Source organism: Lepeophtheirus salmonis, chromosome 5 (genome assembly GCF_016086655.4).
Source record: "Lepeophtheirus salmonis chromosome 5, UVic_Lsal_1.4, whole genome shotgun sequence".
Taxonomy (NCBI): domain Eukaryota; kingdom Metazoa; phylum Arthropoda; class Copepoda; order Siphonostomatoida; family Caligidae; genus Lepeophtheirus; species Lepeophtheirus salmonis.
In genome coordinates, this window is record NC_052135.2 from 60,049,825 (window position 1) to 60,075,806 (window position 25,982).

Here is a 25,982-nt window from a genome sequence, read left to right on the forward strand (position 1 = left end):
TAGGTTGGTGGCTTTGCAATCGTTCGTGTGTACAATTGAGAGTTCACTCAAAGTAGCAAGCTAATGAACTATCGTGCAATACACAAATAGATGCTTCTTCACTTGAATACATTGATATAAATTAATAAAAAAGTCAAAGTGGATATAAATATTTGATTGAGGTTCAGTGATAAATTCTAAATTTGGGAAACAAACGAATCATTCAACACGTTCACTAAAAAGAGTTGTTTAAATGAACGAATTGATTACAAACGACACAGCACTAGTCAAGAACTACTAGAAGAAATGTACTAGTACACAAACTTAAAGAGGGAAATATTATATAAATGATTAACTATTACTAGCACGAATACGCTATCTTAAATATGAAAAATGAAAAAGATTTTATTTAAATATTTAGTTATTTCAATTAATATTCTAAACCTAAACGATTAACTATTAAGTATAGTCCATCATTATATAATTTTCCGTCATACTTTCGAAAAACACACAACCTCTTCAAATATTCAATGATACTATATCCCTCAGTAAAATTTTAATTTGTCCTAGGAGAAAATAGGTTGTAATCTCTACTAGTAGAATTATTGATTCTCCTAGTAGAAATCATGATCTTAATCTGTCCTAGGACAAATTAGGAGCATGATTTCTACTAGGAGAATCAACGATTCTACTCAGTAGTTTCTTGGCATGTTGATCACTGTCTCCTTGATTGACGCGACAAGAAAGTCCTTGATTGTATGAGATGTTTGATTTTTTTAGATTCAACGTAGCCCAACACAAAATAATCCATCTGATTAATATCCGGTCTACTGGGTATAATATTTCCTTTGCAATGAAGCCATAGTAGTGTTTACTCAGCCACTTCAACGACCTATCTGATACATGACAAGGTGCTGAGTCTTTTTGGGAGGTCCAAGGCCGATATCCAGCGATTTGCTGGATCCAAGTCAGAACCTATTCCTTCATCACCTTCAAAACATATCAATAAAAATCATCAGCACGGAGCAAACGCAATTCATCCTCTGAAAATTCAATCTTCTTTATATCTGGAGGGGCTTTTGCCATTATGCCCAAAACTTCAATAAAGTTTGTTAATACAGCAACGTTTCTGCTGAAAAAAAGACAGCTGCTTCATACAAAATCGACAGCCCTGCAAGCGCCATTTTGATCTTAACATCCTACAGAAAAAACTAATTCGGGTCAGGTGAATCTACTGAATATTCAACGCAAGAAACGAATAATGAATATAAATACTATATAACAATTATGTAACTAAAATGAACTCGAATGAAATACAGACAAAAACGTCATTTGATTAAAAATGAACGAAATTAATCATCAAAAGGGGTTTTCTTTACTTTTAGGGAAATTAAAAGGGCCCAATCTTGTTGTTTTTTTAAGTCACCTTATATCAGATCCAAAAAATGAGACGTCAGTCGAAAAATATTCAAAATAGTAAGGACTTTCCTATGTCTGCCACATAGTAACTCGGATGTAGCCTCTCTCCAAATACATTAATCATATTGAATATTAAAATTCTTATATAGTTAGTATTTACCAATTAGTTCTTTTCATTAATTAAATGTATAATGAACAGGATTTACCGTCACTGAATTGATTACATATTGGTGAATTAAATACCTACTAAAGAAATGCATACACATGAATTCTTATAAATTTATTAGAACTTCCCTTAATTCAATATGTACTTACAATATTAAATGATGAATGTCTTCGTTAAGGAAGCGAAGTGTTTGTGCCTCTTGTATAAATTTATATTGTATTTGTCATGTAATGCTAAAAAAACAAATGATTCATGAGAAATTCAAAGGAACAAAAGTGATGCTTAGGTCATGTCATGCTGTGCTCCATCTACAGTATTATTGGTGGGATACGATTGAGTATACTTCATATGTAAAAAGTTCATAACCATTTGTTCTTTAACTGTGGTATGCGAACTAACTAGCACAATCTATCATCTAAGTAATTTTCTAAGAAGTAATTCTGTTCGTAAATAATCATTATTATTCCAATGAGAAACTTAAATATGATCCTTGTAATGCATATGAAAACTTCAAATTATTGATCATTCAACGCAATAATAGGCAAATAATTCCAATGGGACATTGCAATGTCCATTGTTTGACCTCAAGACTCTGTCGTTGAAATAGCCTGAACATTTATTAATCAATATAAGATTAAAATTATTCATCCTGAACATTAAGCAATTTAACATTGAGAATAAAATTTTCATATACTTGTAGATTTTTAAATAAATTTGGAATACGACTCATCACAATTTTAGCATGATTTCATCCTTAAATTAAGGGGTTTTTTTGCGACTTGAATGAGCAATGGAGTATCTGAGTTTTAATGCTATTTAGTGTGAGAAAACTATTTGTCGATTTTTTTTTCCAAAGGCAATTTATTAAACAGACAATTTGCCAAAGGGCGATTTAGAACATTTGCCCCAAAAATGATATTCAATCTACAATGTGCTGGAGGGAGATCTCCGAGTTATGTCGAAAGGCCTCCGATTACTCAAAATAAAATGAATGTCCATGTAGAACGCTACACGAAGATAATAACTGATCATAAATACCTACAATAGTGATAGGATCATCTTCTACAGTAATGAGATGTAATTTATTGTGAATCCTGTCATTAACAAACAAAATGACATGATTTTTTGCATTAAAGATACTCCTAAAAGCTTTTAAAAATATCCTAGACAAAAAATCATACATCATAGCCTTGACGGGTGACAAAATATCTCCAATTTGGTTTCCAACATGCTACCGGCTAACAGCAGCTGAAATTTGGAAGATCCAAGTCTTGGCATACATCCACAAGACATTTAAAAACTCTGGGAAGAAGTCATGGGTATTCCAACAAGGTGGTAAGTCTTTAGACCTCCTCAGCCCCCTGATTTGAAACCTTTGGAATTTCCAATATGGTAGCATATGGATACCAAACCCTGTAGAGTCGGTCACAGCAACATCACCGTCGAGTAACCTTGACGATTTGTTGCAGAGCTATAATTGTAAGTCCTTGTATGACTCAGAGTAGAATTGGGGGTCGACATAAGAGTAATACTAGCAAATGTCATTCTTTATAGGCTTTTTTCATTCCTCTCTTGTCACAGCTGATTGTAGCTTATCTAATTAAGTGTCATGAGCGTTATTATTTCTCTCCTCCTAAACATTTTTAAAATTGTCAGGGTTACCATGTTAACCATTGGTTTCTTTTTTAATATGCCCATTATATCCACAATTTCTGTCACTGGTAATATAGTTATCCGAGCGAATATTGGCTAAAAATAAATTTAAAGGAAAAAATTTTTCCTCCCAGGTTTTTTAAAAAATATTTTTCTTTTTTTTTTAAGCCGTTAGAACTAGGAGTCTGAAATTTTCTATGGGATCCTCTTTTGAACCTTGTCAGGTTCAGATGGGGTTGTCAATTTTAGCGGGGGTTAATATAAGGGGGCTTATTCTATAACTAAAACATAGAAGTTGTTTTTGGAGCTCAAGGAGACCAGATAAGGAGTTGAGTTAACAATAAAAAATGACTGGTGTCTCAAAATAAAAAAATAAAAAAACTATACGAATAACAACGTTTTTTAAATTTACTCAAAATTAAAAAAATATTGGCAAAATAAGAAATGGCTGAAAATTTACAATTCATTTTTTTTTTTTTTCAGGTGCAAAAAAATGTATTTCCAATGAAATATTGGATTTGTAGAGTATGTATAATTTGTCTGGAAAATCGTTAGCATATAAATTTGACACATAATAATTGATTTTAATTGAAATATTTTTCATTTTCTGAACCGTTTATTAATTTTTTTTTTCTTTTTTTCATCAAACGTCAATTTTCAATTTATTAGAAGAAATGCCACAAAACGATACATTTTGTAAGTATGGCAAAGTATTTTTAATTTGTGGAGCACTGATTGTATAATTTTTGCAATATTTGCAAAAATGAACAAGTTATCAAGGGTTATTTTTCGACTTCATTATACTTCATAACTTTTTGTTTTTACAAGTACATACAGGGAGCGGGGATTAAATTGTCGCCAAAATATTTTTCTACAAAAAACAACACAAATTATACATTTTTTAACTTTTTTATTGAAAATCAAAACTATGACGAGCATATAGGTATAGAGTAGCCATTCATTCGATATAATCACCGTTGGCATAAATAACAGCCTCAATACGGCCTCTGAACCGACCGCACGCTCTTCTGACCATCTCATTGTCCATGTTGCCGAATACCTCCTTGATGGAGTCCATCAGGCTGGCCTTGGTGCTATGGGGATGTCTGTTGGTATGTCTCTCGACATAGCCCCAGAAAAAATAGTCCAAAGGATTAAGGTCGGGAGAGTTAAGAGGCCCCAAATCCTTGGTTACGACGTCATAACAGTTCTCGGTTAGCCACTGCATGGAGATTTTGGACACATGGCAGGGTGCTGAGTCCTGTTGCTACACCCAGGGCCTGTCTCCGGCCTTCATGAACCTGGTAGGGTCATTCAGCTTGTCGACAAAGTCAGTGTCCCTGACCTTCCTGTCGGCGCCCTCCTCCTTGGGTGCCCTCTTTATGGTGGCATCAAAATCCCAGGTGTCCTCTAGCTTCTTACGGATACGCTAAACAGTCCGTAAATACACTCCTAAGGTTCAAGCAATCTTTGAATTGGAGATTTCATCGCCACTATTAACCAATGCCATGACTACGGCGGACCTCGTAAGCTCCTTGTTCCCCTTATAGCTCTTTATCTCCTCATATGATGAAGGCATGATGCTAACTGAACTACGTATCGTCAGCTGACGAGAATATCTTTCCTATTTAGTAACCGGTTTTTATTTGATAATGTCGTCTTCAAGTTATCAGGGTTTAAAGTAGGCAAAAATTTGATCCCATCTCCCTTGATATATTAAATAATATTATCTTGCAGGGAGTTCTATAATTTCGCCACAAGATGGTGTTACTATTGAATATTTTGTAAACAACCTAATATCAGTAAACTCATATCCTATTATTAAACCTTATCTCGTTTTTAATTGTAGATACAAAAATTAAAATTATCAGTATATTTTGTATGGTTTTTTATAATTCGAAATAATTTCACTTACGACTTGAAAGGCATGTTGAGTTAAATGATCACGTGTTATGTAATCAATTGTGTCTAGAATTTTCAATTGTAAAGTAGTATCTACCTTTTGCAAGCTATTGAATAGGCCTTATTTTTTACAGTTCATTAAAAAAATGTAATATTTAAGAAAATATTGAAAGAAATTGGTGATATTTTATTAATCTCCGATTTCATCACATTCTTTTTTTATCCATTGCTCTGATTAGGGAACTTTAAAAACAAGCTTGGACTCTAATAATTTTAAAATGCACATATTTTCATAGTATTGATCAGGACTTTTTTTTTTTTTTTTGCAATACTTTTAAATTCTGCGTTACCCATTATGAGAACCCCTTTTTAAAGAATGGCGGCATATAGCTCAATGGTTTAGTAGTCAAAGGCTATCTAAGGAGGAAAGTGGAGCTCATAAAGTTAGAGAACCACTGTATTTGTTCATATAATACATTCAGTAACCGCCCTGAGGGCAACACTATTGAGCCAAAATTGATTTAATATGTCGTGGGCTTGTCGCCAATTTTTAAATCATGATAGTATATTGATTTGTCACTAAATTATACCTGTTTTCCTCATTATATCGGAATCCATTGTAGATATTGATCACGTTTTACAATACTAGGGAATAGTTTGTCACGATATCAATATTTTCGTACCGGTTCCGGTGCCAAAATTAGTATTTCTGACTAATAATATAAAACAAATGTACTTCAAAAAAATACGTTTTTTGACATATATTTTAAACAATCAATAAAAAAATATCTCACAATATCATATATAAAATTAACTATAAAAATATATCTGAAGTACCCATTGTCTATAGCGTGTCATATCAATAACCCATCGGATATAGTGTGACTGCCATGCAGAGCATATTCTGCTATCGTTAACTGCCAAAATACATTTGATTTCACAAAGAGCAAGGATCAATCAATATCATCAAGGATCGTTTTCTAAGAAACCCAGAATTGGGGATGATTGGCTCTGAAATGAAGCCTCAGCCTAATTCATGTGAGCCTCCGTCAAACATATCTGAGCCAGCACCAAAGTTAGCTAAGAAAAAGTCTAAAAAGAGGACATACAACGACAATTACAATTATTATAAATCGGACATTTCAATTTAGGATATGATGTGTCATTTTTAATCATATATTAAACACACATACTCACTAGAGTCCCTTAAGATTTAAGGCACTTTTGAAGTGTCCTGAACTTAAAAAAGATTGCGATTTACTTGTTCAAAGTAATTTACAGTCACTTACAGAGGCGTCCGCAGGGCTTTTGTATGGGATGGTGAGAAAGAGGTTGGTATAATTGGGGATGTCCTCTTTGGAGAGTGCTAGGAGAAGGCAGAATCTGCACTTGTGGTATTATTGAAAAAATACCTTGTTAAAATCAGCTGCATATTAAATGATTTTTGGGGAGGAAATGAATTAACTGGCTATAAAGAGGAGAAGCTCCTACATTAAAAATAATATGAGTGTGAAGAAAATATTGTAAGTACATTTAAATTTATATATATTTATTTTATTATTCATTTTTAAAATAGTTTACACAAAAGGTAGGTGCAAATTCTTCTTTAAAAGAGAGATGTTGACACCAAAATGGTCTATTGAGGAATGAACAAAAAAAAAAGAAGAAAAATAGCACCAACCGTTTTACCTTTTCTAATCACCTAGTTATAAAACAAGTTTATTTCTTTAATTTTTTTTATAAAAGGCAATTTTCTATCTCAAAAATTAAGGGGCTTATCGACGGGACATTTTTTGAGAACATAATAGCACTGCAATTACTATTTCCAATATCACTTTTGTATAATCCTGTTTTAAATGTGTCAGTACCCTTGAACCATTGTAGTATCTGTATACCGAACAATACTTATATGTATAAATGTATGAGATGTATTTCACATACGTATAGTATAATTGTCTTGCCATCAATACACGGATGCTGAAAAATTGAAAATCAAGGAAGTGGTATGACTCAAACTTTATTTCCCTGGAAATTAGGTTTCAACAATATAAAAGGATCTAATAAAAAATCAGAAACTATTTGATAGGAAATAGGTCAGGACAAGGTTAATTTCTAATTAAGAGTTCTTTTTTTTAAATCATTTTTTTTTATTTTGTCTTAGACAGAATAATAATGCATTTCATATTGATATTTGTGCCGAGTCAACATAACAAAAATATTGAACAAAAACCAAGGAAAAGAGAAAATCCTCATTTATTTTTGTAAATTTATATACGAGTATACATACATACAGCCCAGTATTTAATAGACAAACTTGGGTCAATTATGGGCTTTGTTCTGAAATTGGGGAATGAATTAAGGTACCCAAGAAATTTAGCCAAAGTTTAAAACTTTTATTTGATTTCAGAGACATATATTGGGCCGGATATGGCCCCTTTCAAATATGTCAATTTCTCCTACTTTTATTGTTTCCATAGCTACTGTAAGTGCAATATGCAATGCCTAGAATGGCTTATTAAGAATAATTTGTTGAAAAATGAAAGATAATTTGTCGAAGAATACATATGTAATCCACAACAATTTTGAGAAAAGTGAATAAAGTTATCTTTTGTACATATATTGCAGGACTACTCAACTATTTTGGGGGCTAAGGTCAGGTATAACAATCTCTCATGTATGAATAAATTCAAGGGGTAGTTTAAATTTTATATGAGGGGGAGGGAGATGTGCATTTATTGACGTACATAGTATACTTAAATATACCTGTTCATCTAATACATCTTGAGGGTCAGAGAGAGGAGGCATTGGCCCTTCCAAATCTCTTGGGAACTTTGATTTCTTCCAAGAATACTTTAATTCAACCTATATCCTAGATAAGGGTACTCAAAATCCAGTCCTGTGATTATGATTTTCTTTGTGAATAGGGAAAAGTTTGAAATGAAATTTATGTCTAGTCATTCTTGAAACATTTTAATAACCTTTTTTATAAAGGTCACCTAAATTAAAAGTTACTTTGTATCAGAAAATACATTTTATTTCAAATTTATACAAGTAACAATTCTGCAATTTTGGTAGAATATAGTAGGTTTATCATTATATTTTTGGGAGGGACACGTCCCTTAGTGCTCCCTCATAGTTATGGTATTGAGTGCGATCGACCCGCAATCAGGATTTTGATGTATTTTAAGTATATTTTCTTGTCCTGTGGTCCAACTAAAATACTCATTAGGTCTGGATTCGAACTGCAAGCCATCGTTTGAATAACCTTGATGAATAGTATACTTTTTGCGACTTTAGACACGTCATTACTTCATACTAATTAATATTTGTGCCTTGTGTATTTTATCCTTTTTATGGTTAACAATTAATTAATGTGATTTGACATATGAGGAGTTATAATTCCAGTTAATTAAACTCCACATCATAACTCACATCAAAATAATTATCGATGAGACGAATGAAAAAATTAACAGAAATAATGATTGAAACTTTAGATTTGGTTCTATATACATATTTGCATACACTTTCATAATATAAATTCATTTGGATAAAAATTCCTCAAAACATCTTGAACGTTCTTGAAAAATCACGCAAAATCATTTCCTACAATGGGTTGCTTCTAGAAATTGTAAATTAATCTTCATTTCTTAGAGAAAGAGGCATTTACTAGTGTTAAGACTCGGTCAAAGATCGAATTTCTTTTTGAGTTGGCCTTAATTGATTTTTGTAGACCGATTTGGACTCATATTTTAATCTGGACAGAAGACCAAAATTTCATCAATTTGATATCGTGGCCCGATCTTTTTGGTATCAATATAAAGTGTGTGTCAGTCCTTGTTTATTCGTTCTAGTCCAATCCAGTCTTAGGAGCGGTCCCAAAGACTGTCGATCATTCAGACCCGAACTATATAAGTTTCAGGACTGATATACAGTATTGAACTGAAACGTACTGAGAGTGAACTGAGCGGGACCTGCTGTCTTCAGTCCTTTCTCCCCTATCCTGATTTATGAATTGTACAGATATGAACAATGCAACACATTTAACTTCATATGTTTACCTTTTTGAAATACACATGACGTCATCAACAATTCATCTATTGAAGCAGTCTAGAGCAAATTTTATATTAGATATTATATTTGTTTGTACAACAGATCCAAACCAAATTTTAGTTTGAGACCAATAAACCACTTTTTTTTCACTAAAAAGAATAACGGTATGAGACGGGTCTAGAATTTGTAGACCGAAACCAAACATTAGTATATACGAACAAATAAGTGATGAGTTTAAGAGCTTATGGCATGTTCAACAATATAAAAATGTGAGTCCCTTTTCATAAGAAATCAAAATACTTTTCCTTCTCTCTAATAAAAAAAAGAGTCAAATTACATTTAATAGAACTTTTTTCTCTCCATATAATTAGACAATAAATTCAAGAGTCTGGAATTAAGTTCATCTTAAAAATATATAAATGTTTTATAAAAAGGGATTAAACTTTTGAATGGAACAAAAATCAGGACTATAAGAAGTTTTTGATAGTGCACAATGGGATTACCTGCAGTAGTAGTAAAACTGCACGCAATTATACTTGTAATATATTTATTGTGATTCATCTACCAATTGGTTCAATCTACAGATGAGTCAACCCCATTTAAGCATCTGTTAAAATGTTTCCCATTTGCAGATGACTTACACTAAAATATCCCTCCTAATTCCCCAAATGTATCTCCAGGTCTACAGAATTTGTGTAGAATAACTGCAGACCTCAAGACAGGTGAAGAAACACTACTGCGACTTTAAAGAACACCCTATGTAGAATGTTCTATGCTCTAAGTCAATGGATTGTGAGTAAAATTTCATCTTTTGCCTTTGTGCTACCTGAAGATGTGAGATATATTTGGAAGATGGGAAAATTATCTACGGATCCTTTGATGAGTCAGACCCATCTTTAGTAGATGAATCACTACATATATAGTATAACCAATTATACTATATATGTAGTGATTTTAATGGTATTTTTAATTGGAGGCAGTTTTCAACTGATGGTAATTTCCATAAAACAATTTTCCAATGACAATATTAATCGAACGGTTTTGCCATAGTTCATTTAAGTCACCGTTATATCAGTGGATATATTAAGAATAAAGAAAAGGAAAATTTAGTTGAGATGTCCCGATACAACCCAACGACTAAGGCTGGTACTCGTCCTCACGACTCTAACTTTCTGCACGAAATACAAATTAAACAGCCCCTTCACACTCACAATTAAGAGATTCAGACTTGGATTTAACTTCATACTCAGAGAAATCCTTTATTTCAAAAATTATTTAAGCACGATTATTACTTTTACATTATTGAATTTTAACATGGATCATTACTCAGAGTAACTTATGCTAGTAAACTGCAATGGTTGGACAAGAACTGGTTTTTTCAACAGGATATGGTCGCTGCCAACAAATAAAAAGATTATTTATACATTATAGCCTTAATACATTTTCTGTGAATTAATTTAATATCTATTATTTTTATGCAAATTTTCTTATTTTTTTTAGAAAAGGCCCTCCCTTTTTTCCTACGTTTTATTCGTTTGTATTTTTAAATGTGTCCATATTTCATTTATATAGAAAACATGTTTTTTCTCCTTTATAAATTTCTACTCCGTCTCAAAATTATACATTTCACGGACCCGAAGTCAGGAGTATAAATGTCCTCTATGTCTGAATACTGGGCAATTATATTACCCTCTACATAGATCAACAAAACTTAATCTTCCTCTTATTTCTTGGTATCAGAAATTTACCACTGAATTTTTATAATCTATTAGTGTATTTTTATTACATGGAGCCCCATAAAGAACTTAGATCTTCCTCAAACTTGATAAAGATGAATTGGGTGTTCCATGAAATTCATCAATGATGACCTAAATTTCAGTAAAACAATTTCGAATTTCCACATCAGGAGGACATGTTTTTGATAAATTGCAAAGACTGGGAACGAATATACAAAGAAATGAACAGCACTTTTATTCACTGTCACAAGGAATTAATTCAAAAATTATTATACTTATTCTTTTTTCCCTGAAACAATTATTTTGCCATTATAGCTTCAAATGTTTATAACCTTAATCACGAACAAATTAGTTATAATTTGCCAATTAAATCAGGAATGTGGAGTATTCAAATTTTAGTACTTTTACAACCTTCCCTTGTTTAAATATATAATTAATTACAATAGAGCCAAAATATCTTCAGTAAAGTAAAGTTTAAGTAAGTTTTTATAGCGTATAGATTGTCAAACATATCAATATTAAAACGATATGGTAGGTATTATTAATTCAAATATAATGAACTTCTTGGTAAAAACTTGGACGTTAGTAGATGGATTTTTAAATTTATGGAAAATATCTAGGGATGGGATTTTTGTTAAAACAAAAACACAGTTCCATATTAGAAAAGGAAAAACAGTTATTGAGTGTGCTCTTTTTTATTCATTTTTTAATAGACTGTCGTGGCAAATGGAAAATTCAAACTTATCTTTGCTGTAAATTGTTATAAAAAACATAATAAAACTAATAGGTATTTAAATATAATTGTAATATTTTAAATACCTACTAACAATTTTGAAAGTTGAAGGTTCTCCTCTTCAAACAGTAATTCATTTTCTCCCTCCAAAAACATATAACAGGCAGCTGATATTAACAAGGGACTTAAGTCAGGTGTACCATATATCTCACTTTTGCCTTCTCCACACGCTTTTTTTTATTAAAAACTACACCACTGTATTAATCATAGAACAGGTCTTAATTCAGTAAACGATATTTTTTTGTCAGCTCCTAATTTTTCAACTTATTTTTTCTTTATTAGAGATCTTACACATCGTTACCTTTATTATATATTGCAACCTTTCTTCAAAAAAGAAGAAAGAAAAAGGTCCTAAAATCAGTTTGTAATTACTGTATTCTTTCCATCTTTAAATTGACAATCTTAATAAGCCTCATTTAAATTCAACATTCAGAACAGTAATAAGGTGAACAGAACAAGAAAAAATGGCAACTGATAACAAAATATAGTATAACTATTAAGGGTGTCAGCAGGGGGAGGGGGTGGGATGGCCTTTGACACACCAGGATATAGTTTTTATTTACGTATTTACAAAAATATTGCTTTTTACAAAAAAATTTAAATGGTGAAAAAACAAAACTTAAGGCAGGAGAAAAAAAAAAATATTTTTCAAATTTAAAAAACAAATAATGTTCCTCTTCCACTCATTTTCTGTTTTAAGGTTCCGATTTTCAATAAAGATAACATTTTGATTATAGTGTTGTGTTGGTACTTATTTATTCGGTCCTGTCCAGTTTTAGGACCGGTCCTATTGGTCCTTAGGAGTGTCAGTCTTGGGAACCAGTCCTTAAGACCATCGATCCTTGGGACCAGACCTTAGGACTGTCAGTCCTTGGAAGTTTTCATAAAAATATCGATGGTTTATTAAGATATACTAAATATATATAAAGATTATTGCACGTATCTTGCAAAAAATATCATATTTTTCATTATAATACGAATATGTTTTATTTTTATTTAGTTATATATATAATTTATTAAATTATTAACAGATAAATTAAAAAGAGGACCCTCATTGACATCACGAGGGTTCAATTATACCTTATTTAAGGACCGATAAGTGGGACTGGACTAGACAGCGGTCCGCAGTCCTAAAGATGATACGTTATCCCTAAGTAGATACGTAAATAAAAACTACATCCCGGTGTGTGTAAAATAATTATTATAATATTAGTTAGCAGGCTGCTTATTCAAGAAGAATGTAATTATTTACTTATTCTTGTTCACTGTTGCTGTCAAATAATTGCTCAACTCACAGCCAAAAAGAAAACAAACATATATTCAAAGATACTAAAATACTCCCTGCTACGCTTGTGAAGAGTAAAAAATATCCATAAAAGGAAACAAACTGTATAAATATATAAATTATATTACATAGTTATGACGATTTTCAATTCTTTATTATTTTATGTATTGGCCATACTATTTGAACCTCTTGAGTGACGGAGTATTGAAATGTACCAGCTATAAATTTTATTTTACGTCTCAAGTCATAAGCATGGATTATAGAAGAGAAGGATCGGAAGAGAGAAAATATTTTTCTGCGTACTATACATAAGTCGTCATAATATTATCTTCTTCTCTTATATAACTTAATAAACTTACTCCCATGATTCTACTATGAATGGATAAGTTGGTATGTATACTATTTTAAAGAGCTCTTTTCTCTTGAAACTTATATTAAATCTTATTCTTGTGAGAATGGCAGATCGCTGTGATGTGAGTAACAAAGCAATCATCATTGCTGGGAAAATGTCCTCTGTAGCCATGATAAACTGTATTACAAAAGAAAGGAGTCATGTTCAGTATAGTGAAAAAAACTTTGTTTTTCTTGTATTTTCCGTCATTTATATTTTTAGGTCTATTACAAACCATTATAAACCTGTTTATTGATCTCATTTATCAAAAAGTCCTAAAAATATCAAAATTTAGAAAAAAAAATATAGGATCTATTAATTTGTTTGACTAATGTACTTATAAATTTTTGTTGTTGAATCCATTGCAAGGGCGTCCGCAAGATTGTATTTTGGAATTTTTTTGGACAAAAAAAAAAATCCAAAATCCATAGCTATTCACAAAAAAATTACCCTTTTTTTCAAAATCCAAGTTTTATAAAAAAAATTGATGAAAATTAAATTTTTGGGATTTTTTTTTTCAAAAATGACTTTTCAAATATAACATTTTTTGGAAAACAATTTCAAAAATCAAAAGCCATTCATAAAATATTTAATTTTTTCGTGAAAATAATTGAAAAATTAAATGTTTTGCAAAAAAAAATTGAACAATTAAACTTTTTGCAAACAAGATTCAATAATCCATGGCTATCTATAGAAATTTAAATTTTTGGGAAAAAATTAAAATATTAAATTTTATCGAAAGAAATTTCAAAAATCTACAGTTATTCACAAAAAAATTAATTTTTGAGAAAAAAACTTACAAAATCCATAGTTTTTCACGAAAAAATAAAAATTTTGGAAAAAAATTTCATATATTAATTTTTTTGCTCTGCTGCATGATTTGCCGGAATGACGGCAAAAGTACTAGTAAAAAGCAAAAATTCCTTAATTTGGGGAGGTAACAGCCATCCAGTACAACCCCAGAGATATGTCTCCCTCATTTAGTGTTTACCATGCTCATAAATTATGACTCATAACTGTGTATTTGGAATGTAAAACATGCTCTAAATTCATCCTCAACTAATTTAGTTAGTTCCTTTTAGATTATGACATGACTTTTTTGCTACGCCTTTGTTTATATGTACGTATGTTTACTATTATTTTCGCAATTACATAGCTCAAATATTTTATATATTCTGCTATGAATCACTTTTAATGATTATACTTTGCCATAAATGTATTATGTTTGTTTGCATATGCTGTTGAAATATACTCAAAACATATAATTTGGATAGTACATTTATTGTGTCTCATTGACATGTAATTATGAATCCAAACATTTTGCCAAGCCCCATTTTTGATATAATTTGTAAATATATACATAAAGAAGACATTATGATTAAAAACCATAAATGTAGGAAAATGATTTACCCTTTTTTAAACAAAAAAGAAAAAAGGTTGTTTCAAAAATCGAAAAAAATATTATCTTAAAAAATGAAGGAATTTTTTACATAAATTATTCAAAAATGAGCAAAAAAGCTTGGCTTTCTTTATAACCAATCATTCTAAAAATAAAGTAGAAAATTCTGGCTTTTTTCTATGGAAAAAAAGGTTATTTGTAAAAATGAAAAAGGCCCGCATCCAAAAAAATTAAAATTTCCAAAAAAAGAAGGAAAGAAAAGCCCAAATAATACGCGTAAATTTAAACTGTACGTATATTGTAAAATGTGCTACATTAGCAAATACGGGATTGTTGAATGATAATAATTAATGATATTTGTATGTTCTAAAATATCTTATATATCCGACACATTTGAGAATGAATGAACTGAGATTGAATAATTCATTTAATTGGTAATTGGTAATTGGTATACACCATAAACATAGATTAAATTAGTCATTGTAATAAGTTGATAATTTTTTTATATTTTGTACTTGACTTAATGTAGTTCATAAAGTTCCGTAAAATAATGGAGTGTCACTCTTCTTACTCAACGTGTGTTCCTTGGAAAGTGATTTAATAGGGCATTGGAAAAATAAAAATATATATATTATCCACAAGGTGGCGTGACAGTCTGTACCGCGTTGTTTAAAAAAAGAGGATGCTCAAAAGTATTTTCACAGCGGCCTCTATGTGAGTCACATACGTATGTTATTATTTATTAAAGAATATTAGGTATTAGAGTTGCCACCATTTTTGCCACAAGACGGCGTTGCTCTCTGGGGTTTTTTACAAACAAATATAAGCAAACAACGTTCATGCCTCATTTATTTATCTGATCATAGTTTAATATGTACTCCTATGTGTCTTTGTAAAGAGAGGATCCTTGTTACTTTTACTTTTTTATGCAAACTTTTTTCTGAAAAGAAACAGTAAAAAAGGACCAAATTCAGTTGGTAGTTATAATATATTTACGTAGTAGGGGAAGTACCCGCCATTGGTCGGAGTTATAGACGTCGACAAGCAGGCAAAATTTGATTTAATACTATAGAATATAACTCTTCAAGAAATCCAAAGTATGACTCTTTATTTTTTATGAGTAGACTCGCATGAAGCTGCTCAATACATAGATATTTGCTCCTCAATGAATGAAATAATAGGAATAACTGCTGGAGAAAAAAAAAGTATAACATAATGATCCAGGAAGGACTTAAGTCTATAGACTAAAGTACTTCCTTGAGTTTTATCTACAAGCACTTGTTGTTAAAAATGAGTATTCAAATCATATATTATAGTATAGTGCAAGGTTAATAGAAATACAAGGTTATACCATAACGCGTGTACGACTGATGTTCGACTTCCACCACGGTTTTAATATTGACGTCATAGTAGATGAGTGGTTGTGTGTTTTGTCAAAATCTGTTTTTCTGGCCCAGCAGTCGGTACGTTATATAAAATTGAAAATTTTAGCAATAGTGACGTCATAAACTATGAGTGGTTGCGTGTTTTGTTAAAATCTACCTGTCTTGCCTAGCAGTCGGTACAATACATCAGATTGAAAATTCTAGCAGGCACAATTACAGGATGATTTTACCTTGTATTTTTATTAACCCTTGATATATTGTTGTATAATGAGCTGATTTAAATCTCTGCGAGTTTTCATCAATTTTACACAACTTTATGCGAATACAACCATTCTTTTTCTTTTTAAGATTTATATAATCGAGTGTGCTACTCGATTATATTGTTATGTGATAGAGAAAGCGTCTACACTTAAAAATGACGTACGGAAAAGCATACACAACAAACAAACTTGCTCTATGAATCTAAATTATGCAAGTGTATTTCATATTTTCACAAACATAAACATTGGGATTTTGTAAATAAATCTTTAAAATTTAGACATCATAATTTCCTTTTTGACAAATTTGTTTGACAACAGCCAAAAAATGCATTGCTCCCTCCTCTTAGTCATGAGCCTAAGCCTTTTTACATTACGATATTTATCTAGGGCCGGTGCCCCCCCCCATGGAATGTTAAAGTCTAAAAAAATGAGATTAAAGTTGGAAATTTTTGATTATTTACGTATTGACTATTAGAAAAACTGAAACTAAATTTGGAAACTTATAAAATACAAATTTTTCTAAAAAAATAAGAAATATATAAAATATTACTTTCTAAAAAAAGTCATTAAATTAAATATTGACACAGTATAAAAAAAGGACTCCCCTCCCCCCAAAAAAAAAATCTAATTTTTTTTGACATTTTTGGAAAAATAAAAAAGTTGTATTTTATTTCTGAAAAAAGTCCCCCATATTAGAGTATAGGAAAATGAGATGTTAGGCAAAGTGCGGAAAGCCAAATGTCCTCATGCATAATCCTAAAATCGACATTGACAGAAACACCTGGGATTATGAACATAATCAGAGTGAGATAAGCAATTGCTTACTAATGTTAGAGTTTACTTTTTATGTATAATTTTATAATTACTTGAGCATTGCTCTCCATATAGCGTGCATAACTATTTTCTACAATGTCTATCAATAATGATGTAAATTTGCTGTATCTTTTAACTACACCCTTACTTTGCTATTGGTAATATAAAGAAAGAATTTACTTTTCTTTAGCAGTTGTGAGTATTATTTAATTCCTGAGTAGTGAACATCCTTTCCTAAATAGATTCAATTATATTCAAAAACTGATTGAACATTTGTGTGTGCTCATAAAAGACAGAGTGTAACACTGAGGATTTGTTGCGGAGTTATAATTGTAAGTCCTTGTTGGACTCAGATTAGAATTGGGGATTGACATTGGAGTAATTCTAGCAAGTGTCCTTGTTCATATCTTTTTCTCCTTCCTCTCTTGTCACAGCTGATTGTAGCTAATCGAATGAAACGTCATGAGTATTATTCTTTCTCTTCTCTAAAACAGTTGTTCTCAAATGGGGTACCTGTACCCCTTGGGGTACTTGAAGGCACTCCAGGAGGTACTTGAGATTTTGAAAGAATATTTTACTAGTGGTACATCAATGAAGCTGAAAATGCTTTGTGTTGGTAAGGGAATACTTGGATTAACTATTTTACGAGTGGTACATCAGTAAAAAAGGTTGATAATCCCTGCTCTAAAACATTCTTCAAATTGCCTGGATTACCATGTTGATTTTCCATTTTTTTAACATGTCCATTCTACACTGAATTTTCATCATTGTGTATACCCGATGCGATTGATTTGATGTGGAAGTGTGACTTAAAAATGTGAACTATCTCACCATCCAAGAAATTGTTCGTTTTTCAAAAATTATCTTTATCAGCTATCACTTTACTCATACATACATATAGTTGTAACTCCGAAGCATTTTTTAGCGTGTGAGCTTTTGTTGTTGTTGTTGACAACCTCAACAGTGTTTCTTTTATTTTCTAAATCATAATTATTCTTTAATTCTTCAGGAGAGTACCTATATAAGTATAATGTGCAATCCCTCGTAAAAACTAAAGATTTCTTCGGGATTTATAATTGTAAGTACTCGTCGGACTCAGAGTAGAATTAAGGATCAACATTTTAGAGACATTTCTAACTTTGTACTTATTAAATATATAGAGGAATTTGTGAGTATTCCCTTTATCTCAGGCTTGCTTGGAGCTGAACTAATCAAAATTGCACTTAATGTAGCCAAAATTGATCGTTAGTATAAAAATATGAGGAATTGATAGATTTTATTTAAAGACGTCTTATAGGGGTCAATCTTAAATCAAGTAAAGGTTATCAACTATAGCAAACATTCTTTGGTATCTTAAATTATCACACAAACTTGAATGCAAACACTATAACTTATAAGTCACTCAAATATGTCTATAAAATGTTGGGGCGTTTGTATATTATAAAATGAGGTAAAAAATAAATTGGGATTTTCTCCTTTCCTTGATTTTTATTCAAGTTATGTTGACGCACCACATGTCTCCTTGAGTACTGTGTGTTAGTTTTGTTACTCCACGCTGTATTATATATGTATGTATATTCCATATTTGTATACTTTACAATACATTGGGGTAGCTTGAAGTCCAGGTCTCTTTGAATTACAGCTTTAAGGTTAAAAAATGGAAGGGATTTGCGAATAACGTCAGAAAAAAAAAACCCCAATAGAAACTCCAAAATTGACCTGTTATGAAATAGGATTGGAGAAGGCATTGAGTATTGACTGAAGTGAGGTAGATTAAAATGAATACGAAGAGCAAAAAAAAATTTAAGGAAGTTGTGAGAGAAAAATAAAAGGAATTGAAAATTAGCAAGAGGATTGAGTAGGGGAGGCCGAGCGAGTTCTAAACGAGTTGGTTGTTGTCTCAAAAACAATATTAAAATTTGTTAGATATCAAAAATACTTTATCGGCTAATGTCCTCATAGCAAGCAAAATAATTTTGTTATTCATATTCTGCATATTTAATCGATAATAAAGAAAATTCCATATTTTTTGAAAAAGGCACTTGAAACATGGACATTAAAATATCTTGTGATTTCCATAGTTTGGTCAAAATTGTATTTAAATGAATATAATAGAGCGTTTAATGAGGTCATGAATTGCATCATATTTGGAGAAGACGCCATTTTGGGAGGTTAAATTGGATATTTTTACACCATAAAATCTTTTTTGATATATTTCCAAGCAAATCTGGACTAAATTCCAACAAATGGCTTTATAAGAATATAAAAAGACTTCTTCATCCAAATGATCAACACTCATATTTGAATAAAATCAAAGTAATATCTACTAAAAATGGCTGGTTTTGTAACAATTTTTTATTTTACTTTTTGAACTATGTATTAGGAAATAGAAAAGTCAAATAAATAGAAAAAAGTATCTTATTCTTTCCAGTGTAAGTGTTAATTTTTATCTAGAACACCGAAATAATATTATACAACAATGTAATAACATATTTTTAATGCATTTTAAGGTTAGATATAATATAATAAAACTAAGCAATATCAGGATACAAATTTTATAGACAGTAAGATTTAAATCCTTTTATTTGTTGGTCCCATTGCGACATTCAATAGGTAAATATTTCCTATAGTTTAATAAATTTAGGGGTTTCATTGTTATAAAACTTGGTTGATTAGGCCCAAATTCGCAGACATCTACAATGCTGACGTCTCGTGAAAACTATCTTATTTTTTCTACAACTTTATATAAAAATAGTTACTTATATGCTATTATTTAAATAAAGAATTGTATTTAGCACACAACTTTTGATTTGTTCGAAATGATTGTTCGAAAAACAAAAATGTTTGTGGTTAAGACTAAAGCAATTGAAATATTATTTTGAGACACATAATTGATATGACCTCAACATTGATATTTAAATATTTACAGAGCTGGATTTCAGGTTTTAATCAACAAAAAATACTCGTAAATAAGCAGTTTTCAAAATACGGAAAAAATATGACAACCTCACTCGATCTCCCCTAATAAACGAGAGAGGGAATAAAGAAAAAGAAAAGCAGGCGCTGAGTTAGTGACGTCAGGGAGCACTGAAGTTAATGTTAACTCTTGTCTTCTATGGACTATGAATGAATATATTGAACAAAATCTTATTTTAGCGTGTACTTATTTTGACTGAAGTACAAAATAATTTCCTCATATTATTGAAGTAAATGCAGTAAATTGAAACTTTAACCCCTCCTATTTTACAAATTTCAAAAAATGATTTTTTTTTTTCGTAGAGCGTTTAACCAAAAAACAATTATCATTTCAATGATATAAAATATGTTTGTTATATATCTTTCATATAACAAAATTTTATAATGAAATGATTTACACTCTAACAACGAAGATGAAATTGAGTTAGTTCACAATTCAATCAGACTATTAGATGAAAATGTAGGAGTTGAATATATTTATTTTTTTTTTTCGCTTCAGAAAGTTACTGTTTAACAAACATATTGAAGAATTTTGGTGCAATTTGATTTGAAAAAAAAAGAGTGATAATTAGGTGTTTTTATTGGATGTCCATTTTTGAAACCATGTTCACTTGATATAAATTGATTTACTCTCACTCATTAGCGGAAATTGGACATAAGAGGCTGAGCCCCTCCTCTCAATCAATAAAAGTTTGTCTTTATAATCCAAGAATTATTGATTTGTGGGAAAAAATAGAGAAATATTTATTTAAAGGATTTGTTTTCCGGCCCCATCTAAAAAATTTAACCTTAAATTTTTGTCAATTAAGTATCCCAAAATAAAATCTTGTAGACAGAGTTTTAGGGGCGTCTACAGGATTTTTTAGTTCTTAAAACAAACAAATTAAGAATTTTTGTTTCCCCGATGGCGATAATTTTTTCTTCCTCAGTACAAAATTTGATTGATTTAAATAGGGAGGGGATACAGCCCCTCCCCCTGCTGATGCCCCTGAGTTTCAATTTACTGCATTTATCTTATAATTACATGAAAATTATTTTGCACTACAGTCAAGTTAAAAAAGAGGGCGTTCACTATTCATTTAATTGAGTGTTCCCTGAGCTGGGTTAGTGATAGATAGATAGAAAAGAAGAGGGAGAGAGAAGGAGCAGCATAAAGAGTAAAAACTGCCGGAGAGAGATGGAGTAGCTGGAGCAGCAACAAGAGGAAGAAGAAAAAGAAGCAGCTTGAGCAGCTTTAGATATTATTATAAAAAGGAGGAATTGCCAAAAGACTCATTAAGATTTTTTAAAGTAATTTCTTCTGACGAAATCTATTTACTATTATCTGATTGGAATGTGAGTGAACGACTTGTGTTGGAGACGGACTCTTCCTCATGCCATGGCTCTCTTACTTTTCCTCCTTTTGGGGCTGAAGCTAGTTGGAGGGCTGAAGTGTGCCTGTGATCCCCGTTCTTGTGGCTCTGGGATCACGCACTGTTCAACAGATGGAGGAGTCTGTTTTGCCTCTATTCGGAAGGACCTTGAAAGTGGAGAAGTGACGAGGATCCTGAGTTGTCTCCAGAAAGGTGGGGCTCCTGATTAGTGAGTGTTGAGTCCTTGATTGATTGTTGTTTTTCTGTTTTTCAGAGATTTTGATCCCTCGTCATCGTCCTTTTATTTGCGAGTACAACTACAACTACAATCACAGCTATGTGAGCAAGTGCTGCTCCTCGGGGGACTTTTGCAACGCACACCTCACGATTCGCCTGCATGAGATCCAAGCTCCGCATGCGAGTTCCTCGCCCTATCTATGGATTGCACTCATTTCCGTCATTTTGTTTATTGTCTTGACTTTGAGTCTATCCGCTCTCATTCTCATGATCCTTCGCCACCGAAAGAATCGCAGAAAAGGTAATGGACTCTGGCCTAAGCATTGCTGGTCAGATGACTCTGGGATATATCACGAAGTGGAAGTGCGATCCTGCAGGACTGTTGCCTCTGATGATACTTTACAAGACTTTTTAACGTCATCAGGATATTCAGGCTCAGGTTCTGGTCTCCCACTCTTAGTACAGAGAAGTGTTGCAAGACAGATCTCACTTGCAGAATCAGTCGGAAAAGGCAGATTTGGTGAGGTGTGGAAGGGATCCTGGAGAGGGGAATTTGTTGCCGTTAAGATATTTTCATCCATTGATGAAAAGTCTTGGTTTCGTGAAGTTGAAATTTATCAAACTGTTATGTTAAGACACGATAATATCCTCGGGTTTATTGCTGCTGATAATAAAGACAATGGTACTTGGACACAGCTTTGGCTTGTGACGGAGTATATGGAAAACGGATCCTTATTCGATTTTCTTAATAATATTAAAGTGTTGGAGACTCACCTCATGGTCCGTATGGCCTCTAGTATTGTTACAGGTCTTAATCATCTGCATATGGATATTGTGGGTACACAAGGAAAGCCTGCTATTGCACATCGTGACTTAAAAAGTAAAAATATACTCGTCAAGTCCAACGGAGTATGTGCTATTGGAGATTTAGGTTTAGCCGTAAAACTAGATCCTGCCACAGGCTTAATAGATCTTCCACACACGGGAAAAGTTGGCACAAAGCGGTATCTGGCTCCTGAAGTGTTAAATGATTCAATGAACCCACGCAATTTCGAATCATTTAAGCGAGCTGATGTGTATGCTCTTGGACTCGTTTTATGGGAAATAGTTTATAGAGCTCGGGGTTTCACTGGATCTATTTGTACTGAATATAAGCCTCCATATTTTGATTATGTTGGCCAAGATCCATCCTTGGAGGAGATGAAAAAGGTTGTTTGCATTGACAATGCTCGACCAACCGTACCTAATATATGGAGTACAGATCCTGTAACTGAGACTATGGGGAAAATCATGCATGAGTGCTGGTATCCTATACCTGCGTCAAGACTGACTACTTTAAGAATAAGAAAGACAATTTCTGCCCTCGAATCTAATAATAATGCATCTGAATTAACTCTTAAAAAGTTGGATTATTCTTTCTCAGAAATAAGTTAATTTTTGAGAAAATCTTATTTCTTTGTTCTATCTCTTACTCATTATGTTTAACTTCCTTTTTAAAAAATTGCTTTTAAGTCATGACATTTATTAGACTATAATCTAAAATCTGTTAGTATTGTGATTGTATGAGTCATTTCTTTTTCATAAATGAAATGAATTATTGTTAACCACAATTATCATTTTAATTATTATATAAGAGTGGAGACTTTCCTTCAATCTATAATCATTGTTTATCTACATTTTTTTGTTTTTTACAAAGCAAGTTATTTATCCCTTCACCATTTCAACATCGGGTCATTATTTTTATGTTTAACCAATTATTACTGTATGTAAAATTATGTTTCATGTCATTTTAGTAGGTCCTCTTTGAATGCTCGTTCTGTTAATTAATAAGACTTGAAATAGACTGATTAATCTATACGTACTACTATAGATTGATATTTAACTATTAATTAGATACCTCATATTGCAAGACAGATTTTTATATTTAGTTCACCCCTCATATATTTGTAAGAAAAATCAATTTAAACTATATGTTGGTTTATATTATTTTGAGTTCTTTTCTTCATAGTAATGTAACTAAATACATGAATTAAATTCGCCATATTTTTTTTTTATTTGTGAATTCATAAGACAAAATATTTGTAACACATATTGACTGAAACGAATACCTCTTATTTTTCATAAATTGAATCTACATATTTTAATGTTTTTATATATTATGTGAAATGGTACATCTGAAGAAAATAAGACATAAAAACAAAATACGAAACAACCAATGTTATCTAAAAAAAAAATATATTGTTTATGGATATATATGATTTTACATACTATGAACTTTATCGAATAATATCGCATATAATAAATAAATGTATCGAAAAAAATATGATTTTGGTCTCTATTTCTATCTATTCTCAGCGTATTAGTTGAAACATAAAGGGTTTTGTTTCCGTGTTTAGCGGGGTCTCTTACAATAAATATAATTGATCATGTTAATAATGATGGCTTGTATATTTTGTTACATATTGATGACATCTATTCATGAAATGAAACTTCAACATAATGGGTTATTGTGTAATTTTACCCCTAAAACATGTTTTTGTTATTTTATATATCTTAGATTTATAAATTTTTTTATTAATAAGAATTTGTTTTAAGATTTCCAAATCAGTTAATGGATTATATCATTTTTAAAGTCTACTTGATCATTCTTTCTAACAAAAAAAAAACACGTTTACGATTACACGTAATTTTATTTTTTCACTTTTCGATGTGATACAGGCCCCTCCGTCTAAAATGCAACACTTTTTTAAATGGTGAGCATTTGTTCTATTTGTTACATTTCGATGTTTAACGCAAATAGCTTATCGTGAATAATTTTCTAAAGAATCTGTAAACAAAAAATAAGCATGGAACAACACAGAGCTGGATGTCAGTAGCTACCTGCGTGGGGAAAATAACCATCAGAGATCTCTAAAGTGCTTGGCTATATCTGTTCTGTGTTCCGGGTGAACGCTTATGGTACACAAAAAGCCTCCACAAGGTCCAAATATGGAAGCCAAAGAGGTCAAAAGAATTGGTTGAGGCACTATTAAAGGAAGAAGAGGCAAGGTGACCGTCAATGACCTTGTTTGGGAATTTGACAACAGCCAGACCACCATTTGCTGCTTGGTGAAGTTAGATTTAAACCTTAATGCCTACAAGAGAACCCTTCGTCAGGGTTTCAAGCCTTTGGATGGATTAAAGCATGTGACCTGGAGCAATATCTTCCTCAACCAGCTTGAAAAGCAAAACTAGGCCTCCTCACATCCACATCTGTTCCTCCCTGGACTTTGGTATTTTTGGAGGCCTCAAGTAAAGCTTTAGGGAGTCCAATACACAAAAAAGGACCAACTGAAGGCTGTCTCCATCACTGTTTTAGCCAACCTAGAGTTGAGCATTGTAAAGAATTACTGTGCAAAGTTCAGTACCATACTGGAACTGGTCATATAGGCAAAATGTGGGTAGATTGATTTTTTTTAAATTTTTTCAAAAATAAGTTGATATCTATATAAATAAACGAGAGATTGTGTGTGTAGATGTCCTTTATAAGTTTTTCCACCGTTGAACCTAGGGATCTGAAATTTTGTATGGGTCCCTCTTTTGAGCTCGGACGTACTAAGACGGGGGTGTCGATTTTTGGGGAGGGGTCATATTAGGGGAGCTTATGTCATACCCAAAACACAAAAACCGTTTTTTTGCAGCTCATGGAGACTAGATAGGGACTTGAGTTATTTATCAAAAAGAGATTAGCGTTTCAAACAACAACTATACGAATAAATAATTTTTCTAAATTTTTTCAAAATCAAAAAAGTTATGGGCAAATTAAGAAATCGGTGAAAATTGCAATTTCGTTTATTTCAGGTGCGAAAAAATGAACTTTCAATGGTATATGGGATTACTAAATTGAATAAAGTTTGTAAAAATTTGTCTGGAGATTGGTTTGCATATAAATTGACCAAAAAAAAATTGATATTTCACTGAAATATCTGACATTTTGTGAATAATTTTCAATTTTTTTCTCTCCCCCTCTCCCCATTTTTTCATCAAACGTTTATTTTCAATATTTTTAAAAGAAATTAAACAAAACGATACATTTTGGACATAAAATTGGAGATTCTAAATGTAAACAGGAAGATTTTCAATTTCCAGAACATTTTGTAACATAATTTTTGCAATATTTGCAAAAATGAACCAGTTATTTAGGGTT

General features: G+C 31.5%; 1 protein-coding gene across 1 annotated transcript; it reads left to right on the forward strand.

The window, feature by feature from the left end:
- The first annotated feature begins 20,160 nt into the window (after positions 1-20,160).
- Positions 20,161-24,117, forward strand: LOC121117788 (TGF-beta receptor type-1). Its single transcript, XM_040712281.2, has 2 exons — positions 20,161-21,772; positions 21,834-24,117. Exons 1-2 carry the CDS (start codon positions 21,586-21,588, stop codon positions 23,228-23,230), a joined length of 1,584 nt encoding a protein of 527 aa, XP_040568215.1. The 5' UTR covers positions 20,161-21,585; the 3' UTR covers positions 23,231-24,117.
- Positions 24,118-25,982: the final 1,865 nt, after the last annotated feature.